The sequence below is a fragment of the Procambarus clarkii genome, chromosome 22, assembly GCF_040958095.1.
Source record: "Procambarus clarkii isolate CNS0578487 chromosome 22, FALCON_Pclarkii_2.0, whole genome shotgun sequence".
NCBI lineage: Eukaryota > Metazoa > Arthropoda > Malacostraca > Decapoda > Cambaridae > Procambarus > Procambarus clarkii.
Window position 1 is genome coordinate 13,148,843 of NC_091171.1, and position 25,690 is coordinate 13,174,532.

Below are 25,690 nucleotides of genomic sequence, written 5' to 3' on the forward strand. Positions count from 1 at the left end.
AAATGCGTTCAAAAGGAATTACCGGGAAAATAGGCAGATGGATCTACAATTTCCTGACTGACAGAACCCAATGTGTAATAGTCAACAAAATAAAATCCAGCCCATCAACCGTGAAGAGCTCAGTCCCCCAGGGTACTGTGCTTGCTCCAGTACTTTTTCTCATCCTCATATCGGACATAGACCAGAACACAACCTATAGCACTGTATCATCCTTTGCAGATGACACTAGGATTTTCATGAGAGTTGGCAACATAGAGGACACGGCAAACCTCCAATCAGATGTTGATCAGGTCTTTCTATGGGCTACAGAAAATAATATGGTATTCAACGAGGATAAGTTTCAGCTCATGCGCTACGGAAAAATTGAAAACATAAAAACAGGAACCACGTACAAAACGCAGGCAAATCATAACATAGAACGAAAAGGCAATGTAAAGGACCTGGGTGTACTCATGTCGGAAGACCTTACCTTTAAAGAACACAATAAAGTAGCCGTCACAACTGCAAGAAAAATGACAGGTTGGATAACAAGAACTTTTCACACTAGAGATGCTATACCGATGATGATACTTTTCAAAACGCTTGTGCTATCTAGAGTGGAGTACTGCTGCACAATGACAGCCCCTTTCAAAGCTGGAGAAATTGCTGACCTAGAGAGCGTGCAGAGATCCTTTACTGCTAGAATCCACTCGGTAAAACATCTAAATTACTGGGACCGACTAAAGAGCCTAAATCTGTACTCCCTTGAGCGCAGGCGGGAGAGATACATAATAATTTACACGTGGAAAATAATTGAGGGGCTGGTCCCAAACCTGCACACAGAAATAACACCACATGAGACCAGAAGACATGGCAGGATGTGCAGAATACCCCCGTTGAAAAGCAGAGGTGCAACAGGTACTCTGAGAGAGAACTCTATCAACATCAGAGGCCCGAGACTGTTCAACACGCTTCCACTACACATAAGGGGCATAACTGGCAAACCCCTCACAGTGTTCAAGAGAGAACTGGATAAGCACCTCCAAAGGATACCTGATCAACCAGGCTGTGACTCATACGTCAGGCTGCGAGCAGCCGCGTCTAACAGCCTGGTTGATCAGTCCAGCAACCAGGAGGCCTGGTCGACGACCGGGCCGCGGGGACACTAAGCCCCGGAAGCACCTCAAGGTAGCCTCAAGGTAGGTAACCTATAAAGATAGGTTACGTTAGGTTAGGTAGGGTTGGTTAGGTTCGGTTATATATCTACGTTAATTTTAACTGCAATTAAAAAAAATTGACCTCATACATAATGAAATGGGTAGCTTTATCATTTCATAAGAAAAAAATTAGAGAATATATATTAATTCAGGTAAACTTGGCTTATTAGGCAAATCGGGCCTTGCATAGTAGGCTGAGAAGTGCGTTCTGGCTACTTGGTACGACATATATATATATATATAATATATATATATAACTTGCGCGGTTTCGGTTTTGTCACTGAAATCATGTATATCTATGATTTGCGCAGTTTAAGGGTTAATGCATGCATGTTCGCCCCTGTGCTTTCTTGGGATGTTGGCCTTGTGCAGCTGCATGTGTAGGTTCCTTTCCTTTCGGCATTCTTGGTTACTGAGGATTTGTGCACCCGTTTGCATTTGGCTTCGGTCTTGCACATCTTTTCCCTTCTCGAACTGTCTTCTGCCTGGCTTGGATGATGTGGAGGCGTTGAGTACCGGGCTTTCATCTAACGTGCTGTCCTCGGTGGCTCGGGCGTTGGCCACACTGTTGAAGTTCTTTTCACCTATCCTGAAGGAGGCAGTGTCTTTGATCTTTGCTTCTCGTCTCGTGTGCCATCAGGCTGTACTCACCCTCTCCTTCGAATCCACTTGGACCCCTGGCTCCTAAGTTTTCATCTCTGTTTTGTCCATTGTTGTTTGCAGAGGCTGAGGTCATGCAGTTTCTGCAGGAGGCTTCGTCTTGTTGTCGTCCTATGTCGGACTTGTTGATTCTGGGGCAGCTGTTCTCGGTCTTCTTGGAAGGGTCGTGCCAGGGCTTAGGGTTCTGTTGGTCGAGGTGGGCCATTGGTGCCAGCTTCTGAACCTTTGAAGCCGGCGTCGTTTGGTTGACATGGTGATCGCTCTGTTCGGTGGTCGGCTTCTTGTAAGGGTTGTCGGCCCTTTCGCAGTTCTCCCAGTTGACAGGGAGATGGGAAGAGGTTTCCTCGATTTGCTCACGCCTGGTCCCACGATTCATGGGCATTTTTGGTTGTGTCATCTGGCCTGTGGTGGCGTTGGGCGGCTCCTTTCCCTTCGGGGGGTTTGGGGCTGGCGGGGGCAGGCTTCTTTCCCTGCACTTCGTCAGGTCATCTTGGCGTGGGTGCGCTTGGGCATGGTTGAAATGACCCCGTCCCTTAGGTGGGTTTCCCGTGTATTTCCAGTGCTGAAACGGGACTGTGTGGATCTGCGGTTCATTCTGGATTTGTCCCATCTGAACCTGTTTCTTACCCCTCTTTTCGGATGACCACTCTGTCTCATGTCTGGGTTCTTTTGAAGACGCATGTCTTGGTATCCCCAGACCTCAAGGACGTGCATTGGCACGTTCCTATTCATCCAGGAGTTCAGGGACTAGTTAGGTTTTGTGGTGGGGTGTCAGGTTTATTGCTTTCATTACCTTCCTTTTGGCTTGAGTCTGGCACCTTGCGTATTCACTCATCTTACCCAGGGTCATGGTGACCCGCCTGTGTTTGCTAGGGGTTCGGGTCCTGGCCTACCTTGACGACTGGCTGGTGTGGGCTCCCAGTCGGTCAGCTTGTATGCTTGCCAGGAGTATGGTTCTTTCCCAGCTCGCCGGGTTCAGGTTCCTGGTGAACTGGAGGAAGTCCCATTTGGTTCCGTCCCAGGTTTGGACCTGGCTGGGTCTTGTTTGGGACCCTCAGACGGCTTCTATGTCTCTCCCTCCGGAGGAGTTGCTGCAGTTGCAGTCCCGCCTTCGGGGAGGGGGGGGGGGAAGAGTGTCTCTCGGTGGTTGCTCGAGCTGTTGTGCGGGAGTTGAACTTCGCCGTGCTGGTCTACCCGCTGGGTCAGGTTTGAGTTCGGGTTTGGCTTAGGCGTCTGTTCTGGTTAATTTGGGGATGCCCCTTCTGCTTCTCTTGCGATTGCTTGGTTTGTCCCCCAGGGGCCTTGCATCGGTTGCTGTGTCGCCGGCTTCGTCTTTGGGGTTTTGGGGGTTTTCAGGGTTCAGTGCCTTGGCGCCTACCCGAACCCTCACTCGACGTGTTCTCGGACGCGTCGTCTCTCGGCTGGAGCTTTGTGACCAGTGCTCACCAGGCCGGCCAGGGACGATGTGGTCCGTCCTTCCATTGGGCATGGTACGAAAGTTCGCGGCAGTTTGGCTTTTGCTTCAGAGGGCGCGGGTTGCTTGGGGTTCGACCATCCGGCTCCATTCGGACTGTTCTCTAGTGATTCATTGTCTGAACCGCGGGGGGTTCTCTTCGGTCCTTGCCTCTTTGGGGCTGGTCGCTTTGAGTGGCTCGTCTGCTGGCATCTCAGGGTTTGGCTCTCCATGCGGTTCATATCTGGGGAGTGTCCAATGTCCTGGCAGATGTCCTGTCTTGGTTCATTCCTCTGTCTACAGAATGGACAGTCGATGCCGATTCCTTCCGTTGGCTATGCCGAACGTACGGACTCCCGAACATGGACCTCTTCACGTCGGCATGGTCTCGGAGTCTCTCGATCTATGTGGCGCCCTTCCCCATCTGCGAGGCTGTCACGGTGGACCCCTTTTGGCAGGACTGGTCATGGTGGGGTTACCTGTACCTCTTCCCCCCCAATCCCGCTGTTGCTTCAGGTTCTGACACGGTTAGTCCTACCAAGGGAGAAAAGTCCTCGTGGCCCCTTGGTGGCTGGTCCAGCCTTGGTTCCAGGCGCTGCTTCATCGGTGTGCGAACCTGTTGCGTTTCCTGCATCTCCGCCTCTTCCAGCCGATCGGTCCAGTTTGGTATACTGCTGGTTTGGTCTTCTCTGCTCTACGCGTCTAGTCTTTCTGACATGTGTTTGTCACCATTGGTTTAGTGATCAAGTGGCTTCGTTGGTGTCCTATCTGAGAACTTCGTCTTGGCAACAGTATGAAGTTTCCTGGCGTTCTTTCTGCCATTTTCTCTCTCTTTGTAGGTTTTCTTCTATTTCGGATTGGGTTGTCTTGTCCTTTCTGTCTTGGGTTTTTCAGGACGATCATTTGATGCCTAATACTATCACCTCATATCGTGCGGCATTGGTGGAGCTGCTCCAGCTTGCAGCTCCATTCATTCAGGGTGAATGTCTCCTATACCCCATTCCATTTAAGCTTTCACCTCAGGCCTGCTCATGTGCAACCTGAGCCATCCTGGGTCTTGGACAGGGTGCTCTCTTATCTTTCCTCTCCTCGGTTTGTGGTGGCCTCTTCGGTTCAAGATTGTTTTTCTGAGGCTCTTTTTTTTTTTTTTTTGTTTATTGGCCTTGGCCTTTGGGGGTCGGGTCTGGGAGCTTCATGCTCTCCTCCGGCGCAGGGGTTCCTGCTCTTTCAGTCCTGCTTTTTAGTTTGTTCGTTTGCAGCCTTCTCCTTCTCTTCTGGCAAAGAGTGAGGCTGCTGCTTACCGGAGGGGTCCTTGGGTCATTGATGCTTGGTCAGGCCGGGGGTGCATCATGTGTTGTGTCCGGTTGCGGCTCTTTGCCATTCTTTGTGCACTTCGGCTTCGGTGGCTGGGTATGTGTTTCTAGTTGATACGGTTTCCCCTTGTTCCCTATTCCAGGGAAAGGGTCTCCCAGGTCGTCCGCAGGGTTATTAAGTAATAATAATAATAATAATAATAATAATAATAATAATTTTTATTTAGGCAAAGGTACATACATAAAGAGATTTTACAAAGTTTGTTGGCTTTATAGATAGAGCTAGTACATACAATGCCTAAAGCCACTATTACGCAAAGCGTTTCGGGCAGGAAAAAACACTACTGACTAAAGCTTAAAACTAATGGGTAAAAAGAAAAAAATGCGTTGAGTACAAATAAAAATAGAGGTAAAAGAGGGGGGAACATTGTTGAAAAAACAGCACAAATACAATTACAAATTATTACAGAAAATTACATTACAACAGCGTTGATTTGAAAACAAAAAAAAAAACAAAAAACATACATGGGTTGACAATAGAGGGGTAAGGTAGGTTACAGGGAATTTATTAGGTATAGCTTCGTTTTTAACTTAAACTGGTTGAGAGAGGTACTGTCTTTAACATGGTTGGGAAGGTCATTCCACATTCTGGGCCCCTTGATTTGTAGAGCATTTCTGGTTTGATTAAGTCGTACTCTAGGAATATTAAAACTGTATTTATTTCTGGTGTGGTGCTCATGGGTTCTGTTACAACCTTCTATGAAGCTTTTGAGATCAGGATTGGCATTACAGTTTAGCGTTTTATATATGTATAATACACATGAGAGAATGTGCAGTGACTTAATGTCTAACATATTCAGGGATTTGAGTAGGGGTACCGAGTGATGTCTGGGGCCAGAATTGGATATTGTCCTAATAGCAGCTTTGTGTTGAGTAATTAGAGGACGTAAGTGATTTTGGGTAGTAGAGCCCCAAGCACAAATACTATAGTTGAGATATGGATAGATAAGGGAGTAATAGAGAGTCACCAGGGCAGGGCGTGGTACATAATATCTGATCTTAGAAAGAATGCCCACAGTTTTTGAAACTTTTTTTGATATGTTTAGAATGTGTCCCTGGAAATTCAGCTTGTGGTCAATGAGAATGCCAAGGAATTTGCCATCTAATTTGTTACAAATTTGGGTATTGTTTATTTTGAGATTTATTTGATTAGAGGATTTATTGCCAAACAGAATATAGAAAGTTTTGTCAATGTTAAGGGTGAGTTTGTTGGCAGTTAGCCACAGATGGACTTTATTTAGCTCAGTATTTACTGTGGCATTTAAAGCAAGGGGATCAGGACTGGAGTAAATGAAGGTTGTGTCGTCAGCAAATAGGATTGGTTTGAGGTGTTGGGAGGCATTTGGAAGGTCATTAATGTAGATGAGAAAGAGGAGGGGGCCAAGTATGCTGCCCTGGGGAACACCAATGTTGATGGGTAGGGTGGGAGAAATTGTATTATTCACAGAAACACATTGGAGCCTGTCAGTAAGGTAGGATTTGAGGTATTGTAGGGAGTGTCCTCTGACACCATAATGATGTAATTTAAGAAGAAGGTTTTGGTGGTTGACAGTATCGAAAGCTTTACGCAGGTCCACAAATAACCCAACAGGGAACTCATTTTTATCAAGAGCTGTATGAATCGAGTTAAGCATACTAATAAGTGCATCGTTAGTGCTTTTTTTGGGCCTGAAGCCATATTGGCAAGGGCTAAGTATATTGAGTTTGGCTAGATATGAGTAAAGCTGCTTATAGATTAGTTTTTCAAAAATTTTTGACAAGTTTGGCAGGATTGATATAGGTCTGTAGTTGTTAACATCTGTGAGATCACCACATTTGTGGACAGGCGTTACGCTCGCTTTTTTTAGAATATCTGGAAAGGTTTGGAGTTCAAGTGACTTGTTGAAGAGCAAAGCAATAGCAGGGGCTAAAGATCTGGAGGCTTTTTTGTAGATTAAAGTTGGTATCTCCTCAAGGGCACCAGACTTGGTTTTAAGGGAAAGGATTATCTCATTGACGTCAATGGAATTAATAGGCTTGAGGTACAGAGACTGGGGATAGTTCCCTGTAAGATAGTCCTTAATGTCAGTACTGGAAGATGGAATATCATTAGCAAGGGATGAACCAATGGAAGAGAAGAACCTATTGAACTCAATAGCAGAATCAGAGGCTGAAAGCTGACCATCGTTATTAGACAGGAGAGTCGGTTTGTTATTTAAAGACTTCTTTGATCCCAATATTTGTGAAATTGTTCTCCATGTTTGTTTAATGTTGCTCTTTATTTGGGTAAATTTATCTTCGTAGTATTTAGTTTTGGCTCGTCTAATTATCTTAGATAGCAATAATGAGTAATTCTTTGAGAATTCTTTGGAGACAATTCCTAACCTATACTTTTTCTCAAGGTCATGTTTTTTATTAATAGATTTAAGTATTCCCTTTGTAAGCCAGGGATTGTTAAGCCTTTTGGTTGTGACTTGTTTTGTAAGCATAGGACAGTGGGTATTATAAAGGTTAAGAGTTTTTTGAAGAAAAGATTGAACTGCTAGGTTGATGTCCTCTATGTTACCTAACTCGGACTCCCAGTTGACATTATCAGTAGCAGTTATAAAATTGTCTATAGCAGTTTCATTGTGTAGTCTAAAACGTATCTCTCTTGACTCAAGAGGTGGTTTGCTAATGTTAGTTAAGAGAAATGTGGGGTAATGGTCTGTAGTGCTATCGGTGATTATACCTGAAGTAAGCGGAGAGGTTATATTTGTCCAGATGTGATCTAGAGTCGTGGCAGTGCTATCATTGATTCTAGTAGGTCTAGTGATTAAGGGTATGAGGAAGCAGGAATTCATACAGTTGAGGAAGCTAACAGCAGTAGGGTGTTCTGGCTCGCAGAGGTCAATATTAAAGTCCCCTGCGATAATTAGGTGGTTTTTGTTCAGTCTGTTATCAAGTATTAGATTTCTAAGGTTTGAGTTGAATTCGGACACATCAGTGTTAGGAATTCTATAAACTGCACCCACAGACAGGATAGACTCGGCACCCTTGACTCTGAAGCTGGCGAAGATATACTCCCCATAGCAGTCTCTAGTTCTAATTTCTTTTAAGCATGTTAGTTCTTGGTGGTAGTAAAGAGCAGTGCCACCACCTCTCTGAAGTTGACGACAGTTGTGGATTGCTGAGTAGTTAGGCATGTTAAAGAGTTGAGTAGTATCATCTTTCAACCATGTTTCAGTAAGTATAATAAAAGAGAATTTGTTGTCAATAGCTTCAATCAAGGCACTAACATCATCGAAGTGTTTACCTAGGGATCTAACGTTCAAATTGATTACAGAGATATTGTGACTATGAGTTAATACATTGTTTACATCATGTGCTGCAAAATATCTGCAATTTAGATCATTAAAGTGATTATTGTCATAGATAGTGGATAAGAGGTTAAGTTCTGGGTCTATACTTGACTGCATAAAAAAAGCTGATTGCAGGAAAAACAAGAAAAACAAAAAGAAATAAATGTACACAATACTGTACCAAACAAACACAAAAGGGGCTTACAGGGGTACAATGGAGTAAGGGAGTATGGCTAGGCTAGGAAACCTAGGTAATGAATGAGATTAAAGAAAAAAACATATAAACATGGACTATACAAAACACAAGATATAGATATACAAAACAAAAATATAAACAAGACTAAGCAATACAAAAAAAATTGAGCAAAAATGAAAAATGAGGTAGATTGCTTACAGGTACTCTCAGGTACACTGTAAGTAACAATAGACAGAAAATATATATCAATATAGAAAAGAATGTCACAATACAATAAGATAAGCAATTACATGAACAGATGAAAAACAAATCTGCTGTAAAATAGGAAGTAATTATAGCAAAACACAATATAATAATATAACAATACAATAAGAGCTTACAAAGTATTGAGTCTGCTAAATTAGAGAATAATTATGGCAAGACACAACAATAAATGCAAGCAAACAAAGAATTGAAACAATTAGAGGTAGAATTAAGGTCACTAGATAGCCATGGAGGATACACAAGTTTGGCGGAGAGAACAAAAAATCAGTAGAGACTGTCAAGATGAATATATAAAAAAATTTGACAAATGATAATTGTAAAGTAAAATAATCTTAAAGATAATAAATTTGATTAAGCTTAGTTTTAACTTATAATTAGTATGAACTTAATTAAAAGAACAAAAATGAGATCAATAATTGATTTCAATAAATGACATAGATCAATACAAATAAATTTAAAATATAAATGGAATAGGGTAAGATTAGATTTAAGAGTAAAATTTTACAATGAAACTGAGGTAGATGCTTGCATAAGTGCATGGAGACTTGATGCCAACAAGTCAACAAGTCAACAAGTCTGAGACAAGTCTAGCCAACCTGCGGTCTATCCTTGTGCCCATGATGTTAGGAAGTTTCCCACATTGGCTGCTGTGTTTGGCAACATGTCTTGGGCTGATATTTGGGCATGGTGGATTTTGGAAGTTGAACAAGGTCCTGGCTGTCCATTACTTGGTTAACGTTCCTGCTTCTGGGCATTCCTGTGTTGCTTTGGGTCGGCGGTTGCAGTCGGTTGTCTCACCTTAGCGTTGAGGAGTGTGTGGTGGCTGCATCCTGGGTAAGTCCCTCTTTTCCTTATATTTGGTTATGTAGCTCCAGGGAGCCGAAGGGACTCCCCACAGGAAACCAGCGTTCAATGTAATGAAATGCCATTTTCTGGCTGAGCCCCAGAGGCTCCCTGGCAACCTTCCCTCCCTCTGGTTGGCAGTTTTCATGGGGTTTGATGCTTAGCTTCTGAAATGGATGACTGAGTATCTGGCGGGGGAAGTCCGAGGCTCCCCATTTCCCCTCTCGGGGACGGGAGGGCTGTGCGGACGAGCGGCACTGCAGTGGAGTGTGACGTTTGCTTGTGTCCTTGTGATTGGAGGGAGTTCTACCTCTTTTTGGTTGTTAGTTGTCTTTTGATTATCATGTGGGATTTGTTTTGTTATGCCTACCTTTCTGGGTGCCTAACTCCGGTCGATGGCAGATAAAAAAAAAACTCCCAACCACAGGGGTTTTCCAGGGTCATTGCTCCCTGCAACCTCTCTGAAGAGGTCAGGTTCTGGCTCGTAGTCCCTGGTAGGTCGAACTCCATAGACTAATTTCCCGGTCTAATGTATCACTCATTAGCCTGATAGCTCCAGGGAGCCTCTGAGGTTCGCCCAGAAAATGGCATTTCATTACATTCAATGCTGTTTTTTTTATTGTGCTTGGTTGTAGGGTCAGAAAGATTTATGCTCTTCTCTGGAGGCAGGGTTTTTGTTCTGTTGGCCCAGGTGGGTGTTGTATTGATTTGCAGCCATCTCCTTTGCTGGCTAAGAACGAGTTGCTGAACTTTCGGAAGGGGTCCTTTGGTTGTTTGTTTTGGTTGGTTCGGTCAGGGATGCATCATGTATTTTGCCCAGTGGTGGGTCTTCACCACTACATTATGCCACTTATTCTGCCTTAGTGAATGCTTTGTGGGTTGATTCTTCTTCCTTTGTTCCCTGTTCCAAGATTCGTCTTTTTTATGTTGTCCTGCGTCATAAGTCCAGCCAACCTGTGGTCTATGATCATGCGCATGATGTTCATAAATCCAGCAATCTGATTGCATTCAGAATTCTAATGAGAATGAGATAGGTAACTTACTGCTAAAAACAAAACAAATAAGCAATTAAGTGCAAAAAATACAATTAGCAATCATATAGATAAGAGCAGAATAAAAACAATTATCTACTATAAGGTACCCCGTCGATAAGCAACTCTGCCTATGAGGGGGGGGGGGACAGATCTGCAGAAGTTCCTTATGTGTGCTTAGTAATAAAGACAAGTCTAATATAATTATTTAATATTACTGTACAAGTAAATATGTTTCAGGCATACCTCTCCTTGATGAAGTTGCAGCCCCAGCCCCAACATCCAAGCTTTGAGAGTCTAAACACCACCAATATATTTTTCATGGCTTATGCTGGAGTGAGTAGTTAAATTATTACATTGCAAATGCATATTGACAAGTCACATTAATATTGTTTAGCGCATTTTACTTGTGTTTACACTCATTGTAAGGACCTTAAATGCATGGTTTCATTAATTTTTTTATTATGCAGAGTTTGCTATTTCTGTTCAGTAGATGGATTGGATGTAGTAGGTTCACATAAATATTGCATACAAGAATAACGGTAAATATTGTGCCTAAATTTAGTGATTACTAGGTAAAGTATAAATGAATGAAGGTTGTAAAGACTTGAGTAAATATACAGGATCTCTCTAGTTTGGTCATCCCTGTGTAATTATCTCTAGTAGTTACATATATTACATTTTATCTAATTTCAATACTATTACATAGTACATGCATTAGTGTGTGTTAGTATGCTATCATTCTCATTATGGTGCATGATTCTTCATGAACATGGCTTTGCCATTATGCAGTTATTGATAAACCCAAGAACTGACTGATATGCATTTATGTATAAATGCTGCTGTCATTTGCACAGTTAGGCTGGATGTATACTCTTAAACATTTACTTAGAAAAGATTGTGGCAAGCCAAAAGATTAGGATATAGAATATTTTACATACAATGCATCGAGTGACAGACCAAAAACTTTTATAGCCATAGAAATATTGATGTTTTCCCTCAATGCATTAATATACTGTACATAAATTTTACATCTTCTTTTCCAGAGTATATGTTCAGATGTAACAGTGCAGCAAGAGGACATAGAACGAACTTGTAGTTCTTCATTGATGAATAAACAAAGGTAATGCTGTGAAGAGGGTTTATGTAGGAAGCAGAGTCTGCATAAAGGTGGACTTATTTTATATTTATAGTACAGTAATATAGATGTACTCCAGCATTATGAAATGTCCCATCAATGTTCAGTGTGTAATTACTTAAGGGTAGTAACAGGATTCGAGTTATGCTCGTCGTGTTCCATCTTCCCTGTAATCCTTGTCATATGATTTTAAACTGCTGGTGGTTTTGGCAGCTACCAATTTATTCCATAACCCTTGAACAGCAGTTAGCCATACATTGAATCACGGGGTCATGAGGTTATTGTCACATGACGATTTAAACAATTATCTGGGTTTTACATGTATGTTGCAAATATGCAGCATATTTATGCTGCATATTTGCAACATACATGTATACTGACCAGACCACACACTAGAAGTTGAAGGGACGACGACGTTTCAGTCCGTCCTGGACCATTCTCCTGCTTCTAATGCTGCTGGTGTCTATTCTATTTCCTGTTCATCTTGTCCTCTCCAATACTTTGGCGAAACTGGCCATACACTGAATGACAGACTTAAAGAACACAAGAGAAGTGTTAAGTCTGCAAGCACTAACAATGCTCTCTTCTGCCATGTGAGGGATTCTAATCATCCCATTGATTGGTCTTCCTCCAGAATAATCTTTCCTGCCTCTACTCTACACAGACGCCGTCTTATAGAATCGGCTCTTATACACAATGTACCCAACATGAACTTGAGTCCTGGCTTTGTTGCTGTGGACTCTTCCCTTTCACAGTATATACTCAAATGCTCTAATCTTTCTAACAAACGTGACTTAACATAAGCTTACCCCTTCTATCTTTCTTTCTCTTTCCTTTTCTTTCTCTTCTCCCCTTTTTCTGTTCATTGTCTTCTCCTATGCTCCCTTGCTATCCTCTTCTTATTCCTATTACTATCTCCTTCAGTGGTTATAATAGGAGCTGCCTCGTATGGGCCAATAGGCCTTCTGCAGTTCTCATTATTACTACTATCCCCTACACCTTACTTTCCTCCTCAGCTCTCTCTTGGCTATTTATTGCCTGTCTCTACCTCCTCATCACAATCGACTTGAGAATGGTCCAGGACGGACTGAAACGTCGTCGTCCCTTCAACTTCTAGTGTGTGGTCTGGTCAACATACTTCAGCCACGTTATTGTGACTCATCGCCTGCATACATGCATACTCATCAGGGCTTGACGTCTGCGAGAAGCCCTGTACAAGTTAGTTTACGCTTGTTTGTGCTGTGCTAACTGTCAGGGGATGTAATAGTCCTGATGTTACCTCGCCCCTCTCGTTACACATTGTTGTGTGGTTTAGTATGTGCTTCTTGACACCTACTGTTGCCTTGCAGTTACTTTGCAGTGTTTCCGGGGCTTAGCGTCCCCTCGGCCCGGTCATCGACCAGTCCTCCTCGTTGCTGGACTGGTCGCCCAAGCTGTTTGACGTGACTGCATGCAGCCTGGTTGATCAGGTATCCTTTGGAGGTGTTGATCCAGTTCTTTCTCGGTCACTGTGTGGGGTCGGCCTGTTTTGCCCCTTCTGTGTCATGGAGGCGTGTTGAACAGTCTTGGGCCTCTGAGGTTGCTGGGGTTCTCTCTGAATAGAGGGGCTAAGTTGGACTTTGTCCATGTTCAGTTGCCTTCTTCTTGCACCGCCCCTCTATGTTTGGTTCTTTCCCGGTTTGCAAAGTTTGGGTTCCTGGCTTCCTGGTTTACCCTGCCAGTTGGCATTTTCCGGATCTTCTCATGAGTCTCGCATTGGAACTACAGTGTCTCCGATCTCCGGGGCAAGCTCGATGGCATTGGGAAGTTTTCTGTACGGCAGATGTTCCTTCTCATTACTTGCTGGCTTGGGTTCCAGCCCTGCTGGCTTGGTGGTCGCACATGAGGTTTTCCCGCGGCTCCACCTCTTCCTATGCTCGATCGGTCCATGGCGGGGCTGGTTCGGTTCTGCCTCGAGTATCTCACCATCTGATGGTGGTCAGGTGGCTTCGTTGATGGTGTCCCACCTGCGTCCAGTCTTGGCAGCAGTGTGGGGTTTTCTTTGGCGGTCCTTCCTTTTTCTTTCTGTCCCTTAGTCAGTTTGCTATGTTTTCTTGGCGTGGTCTGGTCCTTCTTTTGTGGAGGTTTAAGGCCGTCATCTTGCCACATACTGTCGCCTTGTCTTGTGCGGCACTGGCGGAGCCGTTCCAGGTTGCTTCGGTTTTGGAAGTTGCCTCAGCACCGTTTCGCGAGCCGTCTCTGGTGTGGTTCACCTCCGGTCTGCTCTTGCCCTGCTTGAGCCATCCTGGTTCTTGGATTGCGTGCTCTTTTCTCTTCTCTTCGGTTTGTGGTGGCTCCTTTGGTTCCGAGTTGTTTTCCGAGGCACTTTTCTTGTTGGCGTTGGCGTCTGGGGGTCGGGTTGGAGTGCTTTATGCCCTCCTCCGGCACCGGGGTTTCGGCTCTTTTGATTCTCCTGATAGGTTTGTTCACCTGCGGCTGTCTCCTTCTCTTCTGGTGAGGACTGGCATGGCTGCTTTCTGGAGAGGCCCTTGGGTTGTTTGATGCTTGGTTTGTCTGGCCGGCGGTGTATCATGTTTTGTGTTTGGTTGCGGCACTGTGCCATGTTTGGCATGCCACAGCTGCTGTGATCAGGGTCGTGCTTTGGGTTGCTCAGAGTTCCCCTCTTCCCTGTTCCAGGGTGTGGTTCTCTCGGGTCGTCCGCAGAGTGGTTCGGTCCTGCCAGCCTGCTCTGTCCCTATGCCCACGTCGTTCGTTGGTTGGCTCTGCGTTCCTTCGTTGATGTTCCTGGACCTTGTCGGGCCTGTGTGGCCTTAGGTTGGCAGTTGCAGTTTTTGTCTCTGCTTCGCATTGGAGGTGTGCATCTTCTGCCTCCTGGATTAGATCCCTCTTGTTTCCATCTTTTGGTAAGTAGCTCCAGGGACTCGATGGGGTTCCCCCCAGAAAACCAGCATTGAATGTAATGAAACTCCATTTTCTAGGTGAAACCCGGAGGCTCCCCGGCAACCCTCCCTTCCCCCGGTCAGTGGGTTTTCGCATGTTTTGATGTCCAGCCTCAGAACTGAGAGGTGGATTGCCGGCGCAGAAGTCTGGGGCTCCCCCTTCTCCCTACCGCGGAGGGGGGGAGGGCTGCGCAGACAGCGGCGTGGCGACGTGTGACATCATACTCATTTGCCCGTTTCTGTTTGGGGAGTTCTATCCACTTGTTCGACTTTTCGTCGCAATTTTCACTAGAATAGGGGTTTGTTTTGGGATGCTTACCTTTCTGGGTGCCTGACCTGGCCGATAGCAGACATAGAATGCTTCCAACCACACGGGGGTTTCTATAGGCCATTGCTCCTCGTGCCTCTTATGAGGGGGCCAGGTTCTGGCTCGTGGTCCCCAGTAGGCCCACAGAACTCCATGCACATGACTGATGCCAAAGTTTGACATTAGCATATCAAGCTGGAAAGCTCCGTGAAGCCTCCGGGTCTCACCCAGAAAATGGCGTTTCATTACATTCAACACTGGTTTTTTGACTCCGAAGATTGGAATGTCATCTACCTGAAGTTGTTCCTTGATGTCGTCTATACTAATGTCTACAACATGTCGGATTACATATTTCGCTAATCGGTCTTCTTGGGGTTTGTAGCATTTGACTTTTTATCTACAGATGTCAGGCACATCTGAAAGCTCTAATTCCTTGCTGTGTTTGTGGTTCACTGCGATTAAGTTCCTTTGTTTATTAGGTCTGATATCGTGCACTTTGATCTTGAATGTCTTGGGAATGGCATGATATAGGATACTTTGTGCCCTGCTGTTTCCAAAAACACTCCTATCTTTGTCATCAAAGGCAATAATGAAAATCTGCAAACCAGGAGAACTTGTCCTACCTCGGTTGAGCGGTGGATGTTGAAATTGAGGCCGCATGGGGTTGGGGTGGTCTCTGTTTACCTCTGTATGATGGTGGCATTGTACCTCTAATCTGTTTGCCTTACTGTGATGTTTACTGTCCTGGAAAACTTCTGGATTCCCCTATAAGATCAGGTGACAAACATGATCCAAATGTATACCAAATGGGAGAGGGGTGGGGAAGCCTTGATATAAGCCTAATCTGTATGAATACACATCAGCTGCCTTTCCCCTGACAATGAATTATTATAATTATTATAATTAGTGTAGACATTTCTGGAATGTGGAAATCTCTGGGATAAGTTATGTGGAATTAACAGGCACATCTATTGCTTACATTTCAATTTCTGAGAATTTGGAGCAAGTATTTTAGTCTTAATACAGTTGCAACCGTTTCTTATAACTCATTAGAGATGTTCAGAAATGCTTAAGAAAAGTTCAGAGATTAAACCTGATGTGTTAGCCTTTGAAATCCTAGAGGTGTTCAGTGGAATCCCAGGTTGTATTGCTTTCCCATGTCATGGCATGATAATCTAGGGTGGTAACTTGGGAGTACCAAGTGAGTTGGTTTGAATCCTCCTCATGGCTCCTATACTGATTTTCTCATTGATAAATCATGTTAATGTGGTTTCATTGTGCACTGCTATTATCAAAATCCTGATCACTAAATCCTGAATATGAATAATTTTTCCAAAGTTTATTTTCTAAAGGAATACGAGGTCCAATTTCATGATGCTTACACATGGAACCACAGCTGTGTATTGTGAATGTCTGCCTTGTGTTGTGAACTCATAACAAGCATTGGGTTCACTGATATCTGAACCATGTATGCAGTCTATCACAGTCAGCATCTTCTATGGTACTACCATTGCCAAATAATCGCTGTTATTTATTTCATCATTACGTGATGCCGTGGGCATTAGCAGCACAGCAGTGCTGTGAGTGGCTGCTGTATGCACTACTCGTGGTCACTCTCTCAATACAGAGGCTCTCCTACCCAGGAGGGGTGCCCACAACTTTTCTGTGGGGAGCCGCTACGGCTCCCTGGAGCTTATTGGGCTAATGTATGTTATATTAGAGCGGGACATTAGCTAAGGAGTTCAGACCTACCAGGGACCAGCGCCAGAACCTGGCCCCTTCAGAGAGGTTTCAGGGAGCAATGGCACTGGAAAACCCTCTTGTGGTTGGGGTTTTCCTTATCTGCCATCGACCGGGTTCAGGTACCCAGAAAGGTAGGTATGATGAAACAAACCCCACATGGTAAAAAACTAAAACAAAAAATCGAACAGAGAGGTAGAAACTCCCTACAATCCCAAGGAAACAAGCAAACATCACACTTTACTGCCGCACCGATCATCTGCGCAGCCCTCCCCCGCCCCGGACCTACCGCGCCGGCTGCCAAGCTTTAGTTCGTAAGCTAATGTCAACCGGGATAGACGCTTCTCTGGCCTCGGTTTCCTAGGCGATGTTTGCCTTGTGTGGCATTCACTGCCGTGTGTTGTGTTGTGCGGTGGCCAGGAGTACCTCATCAGTGCCAGGGCTGCATGCGCTTAGTGGCTGACTTCCCTAAGCGCCCTGTGAATACTGCCCTTGCATAACAGGGTTATCTTCACTGGGGCGTTTGGGAACCATTCCCGTAGAGGTTCTTGCTGCTCGGCATTTGCCTCGCTCTTGGGGCCAGCTGGGGCTTGAGGCCCTTATTTGGCCCTGGGTAGGGATTGGTATTGTGCTGGTTAGGGCGTCAAGGTGTTGCACAGCTTGCCATCTAAGCGGCGACCGGTTCCTGTTGCCTCTGGAGACGGTGTACTTTTGAAGGGTTTTTCTTTTGTTTTTATTTTCATGCCTGGTGGGGGTCTGCCTAGTGTGGCTATAGTTCCACTGGTAGTGTTTGGCGGCCTTCTGCTAGGCCCTCGTGATTGTGCACGTCGCAAGGGTTTTCAGTGCTATCCTCTACCCTCTTGTTATGTTTGGGTTTCTTAACCGGTTAGCAACACCTTACCCGGGCTTCCCGTAGCAGTCAACCTACGGGCCATGGAAATCCCTGTCTGGGCTCGGGGGACCATTGAATGTGTCTTCCGGGTTCCAACCTGTCTTGTACGGGATCGTTGGTTGCTGTGCCCTTGTCTCGGGGTGACATTCGCCACTTTTACCTCCGTCATGCTGCCTGTTGGGTCACTGACACCTTGACCCGGAGTCTTGCGAGAGATTCTCTGCTTGTTCTCCAGTACTCTCCTGATGTTATTACTGTTCAGAGTACAGGCAGCATCCGTGTTGCAAGCTAGGTTAGGTTGCTGCAACATGCTAGGTTGGTTTCCCACTCGGATGCCCAGAGGCTGCCCCGTTTGGTTAGGTGTTGTTCGCCCCTTTCCCTCCCTGTTCCCGGCTCCGGACTGTCTGTGGGTTTCGGGGTTGGGGCCGAGACTCGGGCGGTTTTCGGGGGCTGCCCCGTTCGGGTTGGGGACGGAGGTTTTCGAGCCTGTTCCTCCTGCCAAGGCTTCTGGGTCTTACCAGCGGCCCTTTCTTGCTGCCTTTCCCATGGACTCTTGCTTTTCTTTCAGGGCGGAGGGCTTGGAGGACGGCTCTGCCCCGGGGCCTCTGTTGCTGGTTCTCGGGGCTGTGGGGGAAGCCTGCTAGCAGTTCTGGGGCAGTTTGCCCCTGCCTGGGTTTTCTGCTTTTGGGCGGAGTTTTTCGCCCATCCAGTCTGCTTGCTTCCCACTTTTGCTGGCGTGTTTTCGCATCTTTAGCGTCGGTCACAGCCCTCTGTCTGGTGGCCATTTTCGTCTGCCGGTTTCCCAGCGTGGCCACCAGGGCGGCGTTGAGGTTTGTTTACATGCGTCTGGGTGTGCGAGCGAGCTTCTTGGGTGAGTTTTCAGCCTTTTTTCAGGGGTTTTATTCTCCTGTTGTCATTTCTTTGCTTTTCTGGTGTTTTCTGTCCATTTTTTGTTCCTCTGGGAACGTTTGGGTGTTGATTTTACTCCGGGTTTCCCTTTTTGTCTGTTTTGGGTCTGGGCCCTTGGGTTTGGGCTCAGTGTCCCTTGGCTGTTATGCTTGCTTCCACACCTTGTCTCTCAGTTTTCGGTCTGTTATGACCGTTTCCCAGGGGGTTCTGTCTGGGGGCTGTGCTTTGCCTTTCTGTGGTGTTCTCCACCGGCAAATGTGGTGGTTTGGGCTCCCTCCCCCTGGTTCGATTCTGGGTTCCTTTGGGTTTTTTGGTTTTGTTCCAGAGGTTTCTTCCTCTTGGGCCCCTTTTGTGGGTTCAGGGGGCTTTGTTTCCTCGTGTGACCCAGTTCTGCCTTCTGGAGTTCCGGGGTCTTACTGGCTTGCAGACTGATCTTTTTGGGTCTTGGCACATGTTGTGTTCGTGCTGGGACTTTGAGGTTTTGTTGTCGAGGTGGGCCTTTTAATGCAGTTTTGCGCCTTCTTTGCCTGGCCGGCGTGGTGCTCTCTGCCCACTGGTCGGCGACTTGTACTTTTCTTTTAAAATGTATGTGTGTCTACGCATGTACATGTGTACGCTGTGTGTATTTGTATGTGTGTGCACATGTGTATACACACGTGGGTATAACATACCTTGTGTGTATGTGTATATACATAATGTGTATATGTGTGTGTGTACTTTTTCTTTCGGAAGGGGTTCTGTTCCCTTCTCTGTTGACGGGGCACTGGGGGAGCAGCTTGCTCCCCCACATGAGCAGACGGGAACCCCAAAAGGATGGGGTGGATCGACCACGTCCAATGCACCCACTAAGATGACATGACGAAGCGCAGGGAAAGAAGCCCACCCCACCAGCTCTGAACCCCCCTAAAGGGGTAGAAGCCGCCCACTGACGCCACCAGAGGCCGGAAGACAACCAAAAGCGCCCACCAACAGCGGGACCATGCATGGTCCCGCTGTTGGTGGGCGCTTTTGGTTGTCTTCCGGCCTCTGGTGGCGTCGGTGGGCGGTTTCTACCCCTTTGGGGGGATTCAGAGCAGGTGGGATGGGCTTCTTCCCCTGCGCTTCGTCATGTCATCTTAGTGGGTGCTTTGGACGTGGTCGATCCGCCCCATCCTTTTGGGGTTCCCGTCTGCTCTTTGCAGTCATGGGCCTTTTGCATCTACGGTTCTTCTGGACTTCTTTAGTCTGCGCCCTGGATTCTATGCCCTCGGAGGAGGACTGTTGTCTCCTGTCTGGCTTCTGTTTTGGCCGGGTGCCTGGATGGTGGCCCTGGACCTCCAGGTCACGTCTTGGCACGTTCCTCTCCAGTTTTCTGGAACTGGCACAGTTGGTGGTGGGGCTTCAGGCTTGCTGCTTTTGCCTTCCCTATTTTGTAATTGGCACTTGGTGTAATTTTTTTTTTTTTTGCATCTTTACCGGATCTTAGTGCCCTGTCTGAGTCTGCTTGAGATTCGGTGTCTGGCCTACCTCGACGACTGGCTGGTGTGGGCTCCCAGTCAGTCCGCTTGTCTGCTTGCCAGGGGTGTGGTTCTTTTCAGATCGCCGGGTTTGGTTTCCTGGTGATCTGGAGGCCATTCCATCTGTTTCCATCCCGAGTTTGGACCTGGGCCTTGTTTAGGGCTATTGGGCCACTCATTGTCTTTCCCTCCCGAAGTGTTACTGCGGCTGTGGTCCCACCTTCGGCTGTACATGAGGGGGTCCCGGATTCCTCAGCGGTTGATTGAGTCTTAGTGCGGGAGTCTGAACTTTGACGTGCTGGTCTGCCCGCGGGGTCGGGCTTGGCTTCGGCATCTGTTTGGTTCCTTCGGAGACTCCCCTTCCGCCTCTTGTATTCGTTGGGTTCGTTCCTCTGGGGATCTTGTGTTGGTGCTGCATCACCAGCTTCCTCTTTGAGGTTTTCGGGGTTCCGTGCCTTGGCACCTCCCCGAGCCTTCGCTCGATGTGTTCACGGACGGGTCATCTCTCGGCTGGGGCTTTGTGACCAGTGCTCACCAGGTTGGCCAGGGATGGTGGAGTCTGTCCGTCCGTTGGGCTCACAGCACAGTTCAGGAGTTCGTGACTGTCTGGTTTGCGCTTCGGAGGGTTTGGGTCACTCGGTGCTCTACCATTCAACTCCATTCGGACTGTTCTCTGGCAGTTCTTGCCGGAACCACAGAGTTTCTCTTAGGTGTTGACCTTTGGGGTTGGATCCTTCGAGTGGCTCATTTGCTGGATTCTCGGGGTTTGGCTAACCGTGAGTTTCATGTCCGGGGTGTGTCCTGCATTTTGGCGGAAAGCTGTCTCGGTTCATTCCTCTGTTCACGGATTGGCCAGTCGTCGCCGACTCGTTTCGTTGGCTCTGCCGGACGTATGGACTCCTGGCCATGGACGTTCTTCGAGTCGGCGTGGTCTAGGCATCGCCCATTTTATGTGGCGCCCTTACCCGCCTGCGAGGCGTTCACGTTGGATGCTTTTCTGCAGTACTGGTCGAGGTGGGGGTACCTGTTATGTTCCTCTTCTCCCGGTCCAGCTGTTGCTTCGGGTTCTGGCTCGGTTGCAGCCCATTCCCTTATGGTTTCCTTGGTGGCTGGCCCAGCCTTATTTTCAGATGCTGCTTGATAGGTGTCCGAACCCAGGGCATTTTCCCGCGGCTCCACCTCTTTCAGCAGGTCGGATCGGTCCTGATTGGATCAGTCGGATCGGATCGGACTCTACATCCGATGGTGTCGTCAACTTCCGATATTTGTTGGTACACGTTCGGGTCGACCGAGCGCGTGGTTCCCGGTCATGCGGTCCGACCTGCCTCAGTTTACTACAGCTTCCCGCTTAGTGACGATCGCACCTATAAGAAATTCCGCGTTTGTGGTGATTTTTTGCATTTTGAACATTAACCCTTAAACTGCGCATGGCGTATATATACGCCCTGAGTAACATGTCCCACGGTGCGCATGGCGTATATATACGCCATAGGGTGCCAGGCTCGGTTCAAATGGCCCGCGGCTACACGGGGTCCACAGTAGCTTCCTCAGGGCTCTTGTAAACAGACGCCATTTTTTAAAAAAATCGTGGGCAATATTCTCAGGTGTGAGAGGCACAGTACTGTTGGAGCAACCAAGGCTGGCGCACGCAGCATGAGCGAACAGCATTGCTGTTCAGCTTGTGACCACAGCATCGCCGAAAAATGTCAAAATAAATATGTAATTGTTATTATTTAGCGATGACAATATTACAGATGACCCATGACTGTGATATAAATAACCAGGGTTGTGATAATAGCAGGATTGTTGTAATAATTAGCGCTGTGGGAGGAGTGATGCTGAGAGACGGAGGGAGACAGCATCGTTTACTGACTGTGTGGTTACCTGTTATTGTTTGCATTCACCATACCAGGTCAGTGGTTCTCTATGGTGAACACAAATGTAGATACTTATATATAATGTGTGTATTAGTGTAATAACAGCAAAAGGATTATGCTGGGAGAAGCCATATGGGTGACGGAGGTGACGTCGTCTGCACGATTTGTTTAGCTGTTTAGTGGGTGGCCACTATGCTCTTTGGGTGCACTACAAGCTTAGGTGTACAGTTATGGTGCATAAAACATGTAGATACTTATATATAATATGTGTATATAGGGTAATAACACTGCAAACAGTATTGTTGGGGGAGAAAGTTTAGTGCCTGTGACCTTGAATGAATGAGGGAGCCGCCAGCCGCCATCTGTGTATAGCGACGACTCTTAGTGCCTGAACTAACTATATCAGCTTAGCTGTACAGTTGTGGTGAACAAAATATATACATACTTATATATAATGTCTGTATATAGTGTAATAACACGACAAATGGTATTGTTGGGGAAGAAAGTTTAGTGCGTGTGTTGAGGGAGTGGCAGCGAGTGGCTGGCTGGTGTGTGGGGGTAACTCCTCGTTGCTTTTCGACTCTCAGTACCAACTTAGTGGTTCATTATGGTGACCAAAACATGCAGATACTTATATATAACCTTTGTATAGTGTGTAATAGCAGCAAAACTATTTGTTTATTGTTTTATAAACATAATAATTGAATCACTAATGTGCACATCATACTTTTGAGTATAGCGATTATTCGCCACTTTTATTATATAAATATATTACAATACACAGTATTGAATAATATTACTGCAAAAAAACTAAGAAAAAATCAATCGGAGACATTGAAACAATTAGGTAATAATATCTTTGTGGCAACTCCCACCTGTCAGCGCGGGTGACGCTGACCGGGTCTGACGACCGCTCTGTCAACACCCTCTTTTTGCTAGACTTCCTCGGTCAATTGCGCCCAAAATATATCACCTATGATTTTTTTTTATTTTTCCCGTGCTCAGGGGACACAAATTAACATGTTAAGAAGACGAAAAAAAAATTTTGATTTTTTTTTTCTTGCGCACAGGGGTGTAAATGTCCCCAGGACCCCTGAGCAGTGTAAGGGTTAAAGTAATTATTATATATCACACCATGAGTCTCAGGAAAGTCAGTGGTAAGGCTCAACATATGAGATCCCATGTAAGAATGACCATAGAGCAGAAACAAGAGATCATTCGTAAATATGAAGATGGTGTGCGGGTTGTTGAACTGGCTAGACAGTACAACAATCTTAGTCAATGATATCCACCATACTGGCTAAGAAAAAGGACATTATGGGTGCTAAAGTGGCAAAAGGGGTTTCAATAATCACGAAACATAGAACACAAACACTTGTGGATGTTGAACAGTTATTATTAATTTGGATACACAACAAGGAGTTAGCGGATGATAGCGTTTCGGAGGCCATCATTTGTGAAAAGGCAAGAAAATTGTATGAATACCTTTTAAAGAAAACCCCTGGAACGAGTGATGCAGAAGTGAAAGAGTTTAAGGCGAGCAGGGGATGGTTTGAGAAATTTAGAAAAGAAGTGGAATTCATAGTGTTGTGAGGCATGGGGAGGCTGCCAGCTCAGACAAACCAGCGGCTGAAAGATTCATTGGCGAATTTAAAGATTTTGTGCAGAGTGAGGCATACCTACCACAACAAGTGTTTAATTGTGACGAGACAGGGCTATTCTGGAAAAGATTGCCAAAGAAAACATACATTACCAAGGAGGAGAAGTCATTGCCTGGACACAAGCCTATGAAAGTGGCGAGTAATGTGAGTGGCGATTTGACAGCTGAGGAAATTTCTTCAGGGGAGGATGTGCCAATACAGAATGTCTCTTCCTCAACAATTAAGAAAATGTGTGTAGCATGTGAAGAATTGTAAACCTTTGCTGAAACGACTCACCCAAATCAAGCTGCAGTAGGTTGTTGCCTTAACCTATTCAATGACACTGTGATGCATCATTACAGACAAATGTTAAAACGAAGGGAAAAACAAATGTCTCTTGACAAATTTGTAGTGAGACAAACAAGCACTGAACCACAACCAGGTCCTAGTGGTATTTAGGCAAAACGTAGGAGAGAGAGAGAGAGTACCCCAGAGAAAACATCACTGCCTAATGTGATAATGAAAGGGGACTCCCCTTCTAAACAGTAACAACTCTCCTCCTCCCCCCTCATCACCATCTTCCATACGCCATCAAGAGCCCTCCATAAAGGTAAGAGAAACTTAGGTACTGTATTGTAGTTAGAAAAAAAATTGTATTCAGTATAAAATGTATTTGTATGTTAATATTTTGGAGGGTGGGGAACGGATTAATTCAATTCCCTTTATTTCTTATGGGAAAAATCGCTTAGACTTACGATCCGTCTCTGGGAACGGATTAGCATCGTAAGTCGAGGCCCCATTGTACTTTTAAATCTTACACGGTACCTTAACTCATCCCTCATTGACTCGCACAATGGGGTCAGAAATGGGTCAATCTTCCCTGATTGACATGTGCATCTGAAGGGTTAATAACAATCCACACATGAAGAGAGGCATGGAAACACCTGGAGCAAATTCTAGAATATAGAATGAGTTCAGAAGCAAATGGCCTCCACAGAACTAAGTCCAAGGATGGTTTTAACTTACCAGAATTATAATAAATCATTAACCTGTAACTTGAAGAGCATCAGCAGAATTGAAGTGTGGGAACCAAGCATTGACATGACATGGCAGGCTAAATGACTGGACACATTATCTGCGGGGGGGGTTGGATCAAGCAGTAAGTGTGTAGCTATCGGGTGGCACAACTGGTGGATCATCTCAGTGTCTTGTCTTCTGTGTTATGTTTACCTTGCTGTTGTCTTTCTTAACATTTCTGGTAACCTTTCCTTGGTCTAAGTGATCTTGTATCCTCAGCTCCTAATGCCTCCAGTGTTGACCTTTGGTCCCCTAGCTTACAATGACTCCCAAGGGCCTGGCTTGGACTATTACTGGTTGAAGCTATTCATGCTGCATAGCAACAACGAGCCTCCATAGGAGCCCCTCCCTAACAGAGTATTAATTTTGCATGTCATTCTATTTACACTATACAAAATACATCTACACTTCCATAAGCATGAAATTATACTTATTAAAGATCAGCAGTCGTTAGCACAGATGGCTCACAACCAATTTGATTTGAGTTCCAGTTACCAGGCTGGGTGAGATGATTCGGCACATTTCTATAAACAAAATGTCACCTAGCAGTAAATAGGTACCTGGGAGCTAGGCAACTGTTGTGGGTTACATGCTGTGGAAGGTCATTCATTGGCCCAAAATGACCTTGATAAATCTAACAAGCTTCTTGTGCCTGGCTTCTTCGTAAACCTGTCCTTGAATCTCGTCCTTTAGTTTTCTGCACTCATCTCCGACTTCCCTATAACAATCCCCTCTCTCTCTCTCTCTCTCTCTCTCTCTGAACTTCGATCTGCCCTGGCCCTCTGCAGTTCTACGGTGGCGGACTTCGATGGCATTCATTATGAGATGCTTCGCCATTTCCCGCCATGTATGTCTCGGTATTTACCGAGTCTGTATAATCGGATCTGGGAGTCGTCATTAGTCCCTGAGGACTGGCTCTGCCGTTGTCCTCCTTGTTTGAAAACCAGGGTCTCTGGGGACTTCCCCTAAGGACTTTTGCCCTATTGCCCTCACGAGTTGTGTCTGCAAACTCTTTGAACGTATGGTTAACGTTCGTCTGATGTGGTTCTTAGCACACTATCACCACCTCTCCTCCTTCTCAATTTGGTTTCCGCAAGTGCCACAGCACAACAGATGTCCTGATGAACTTGGAGGTCTATATTCGTACTGCTTTTGCTGCAAAGACCTCCGTTGTTGCCGTCCTTTTTGACCTGGAAAAGGCTTATGACACCATTTGGCGAAATCATATTCTGTCCCAACTTCATTCTTTTGGCCTTCGTGGTAATCTCCCTCTCTTTCTCCAAAGCTTCCTCTCTCGTCGTTCCTGCCATACCATGTAGAGGCTTGGTACCACTCTCTC

The 25,690-nt window shown here is 45.8% G+C and overlaps 1 protein-coding gene across 1 annotated transcript in view; it reads left to right on the top strand.

Annotated features, from left to right (window-relative positions):
* Positions 1-25,690, top strand: part of LOC123757506 (endothelin-converting enzyme-like 1) — a gene marked incomplete in the record, with an annotated part of 321,501 nt that overhangs the window by 283,845 nt on the left and 11,966 nt on the right. The window contains 2 exon segments of the mRNA XM_069329457.1: positions 10,577-10,672; positions 11,383-11,459. Coding sequence (XP_069185558.1) covers positions 10,577-10,672; positions 11,383-11,459 — 173 coding nt within the window.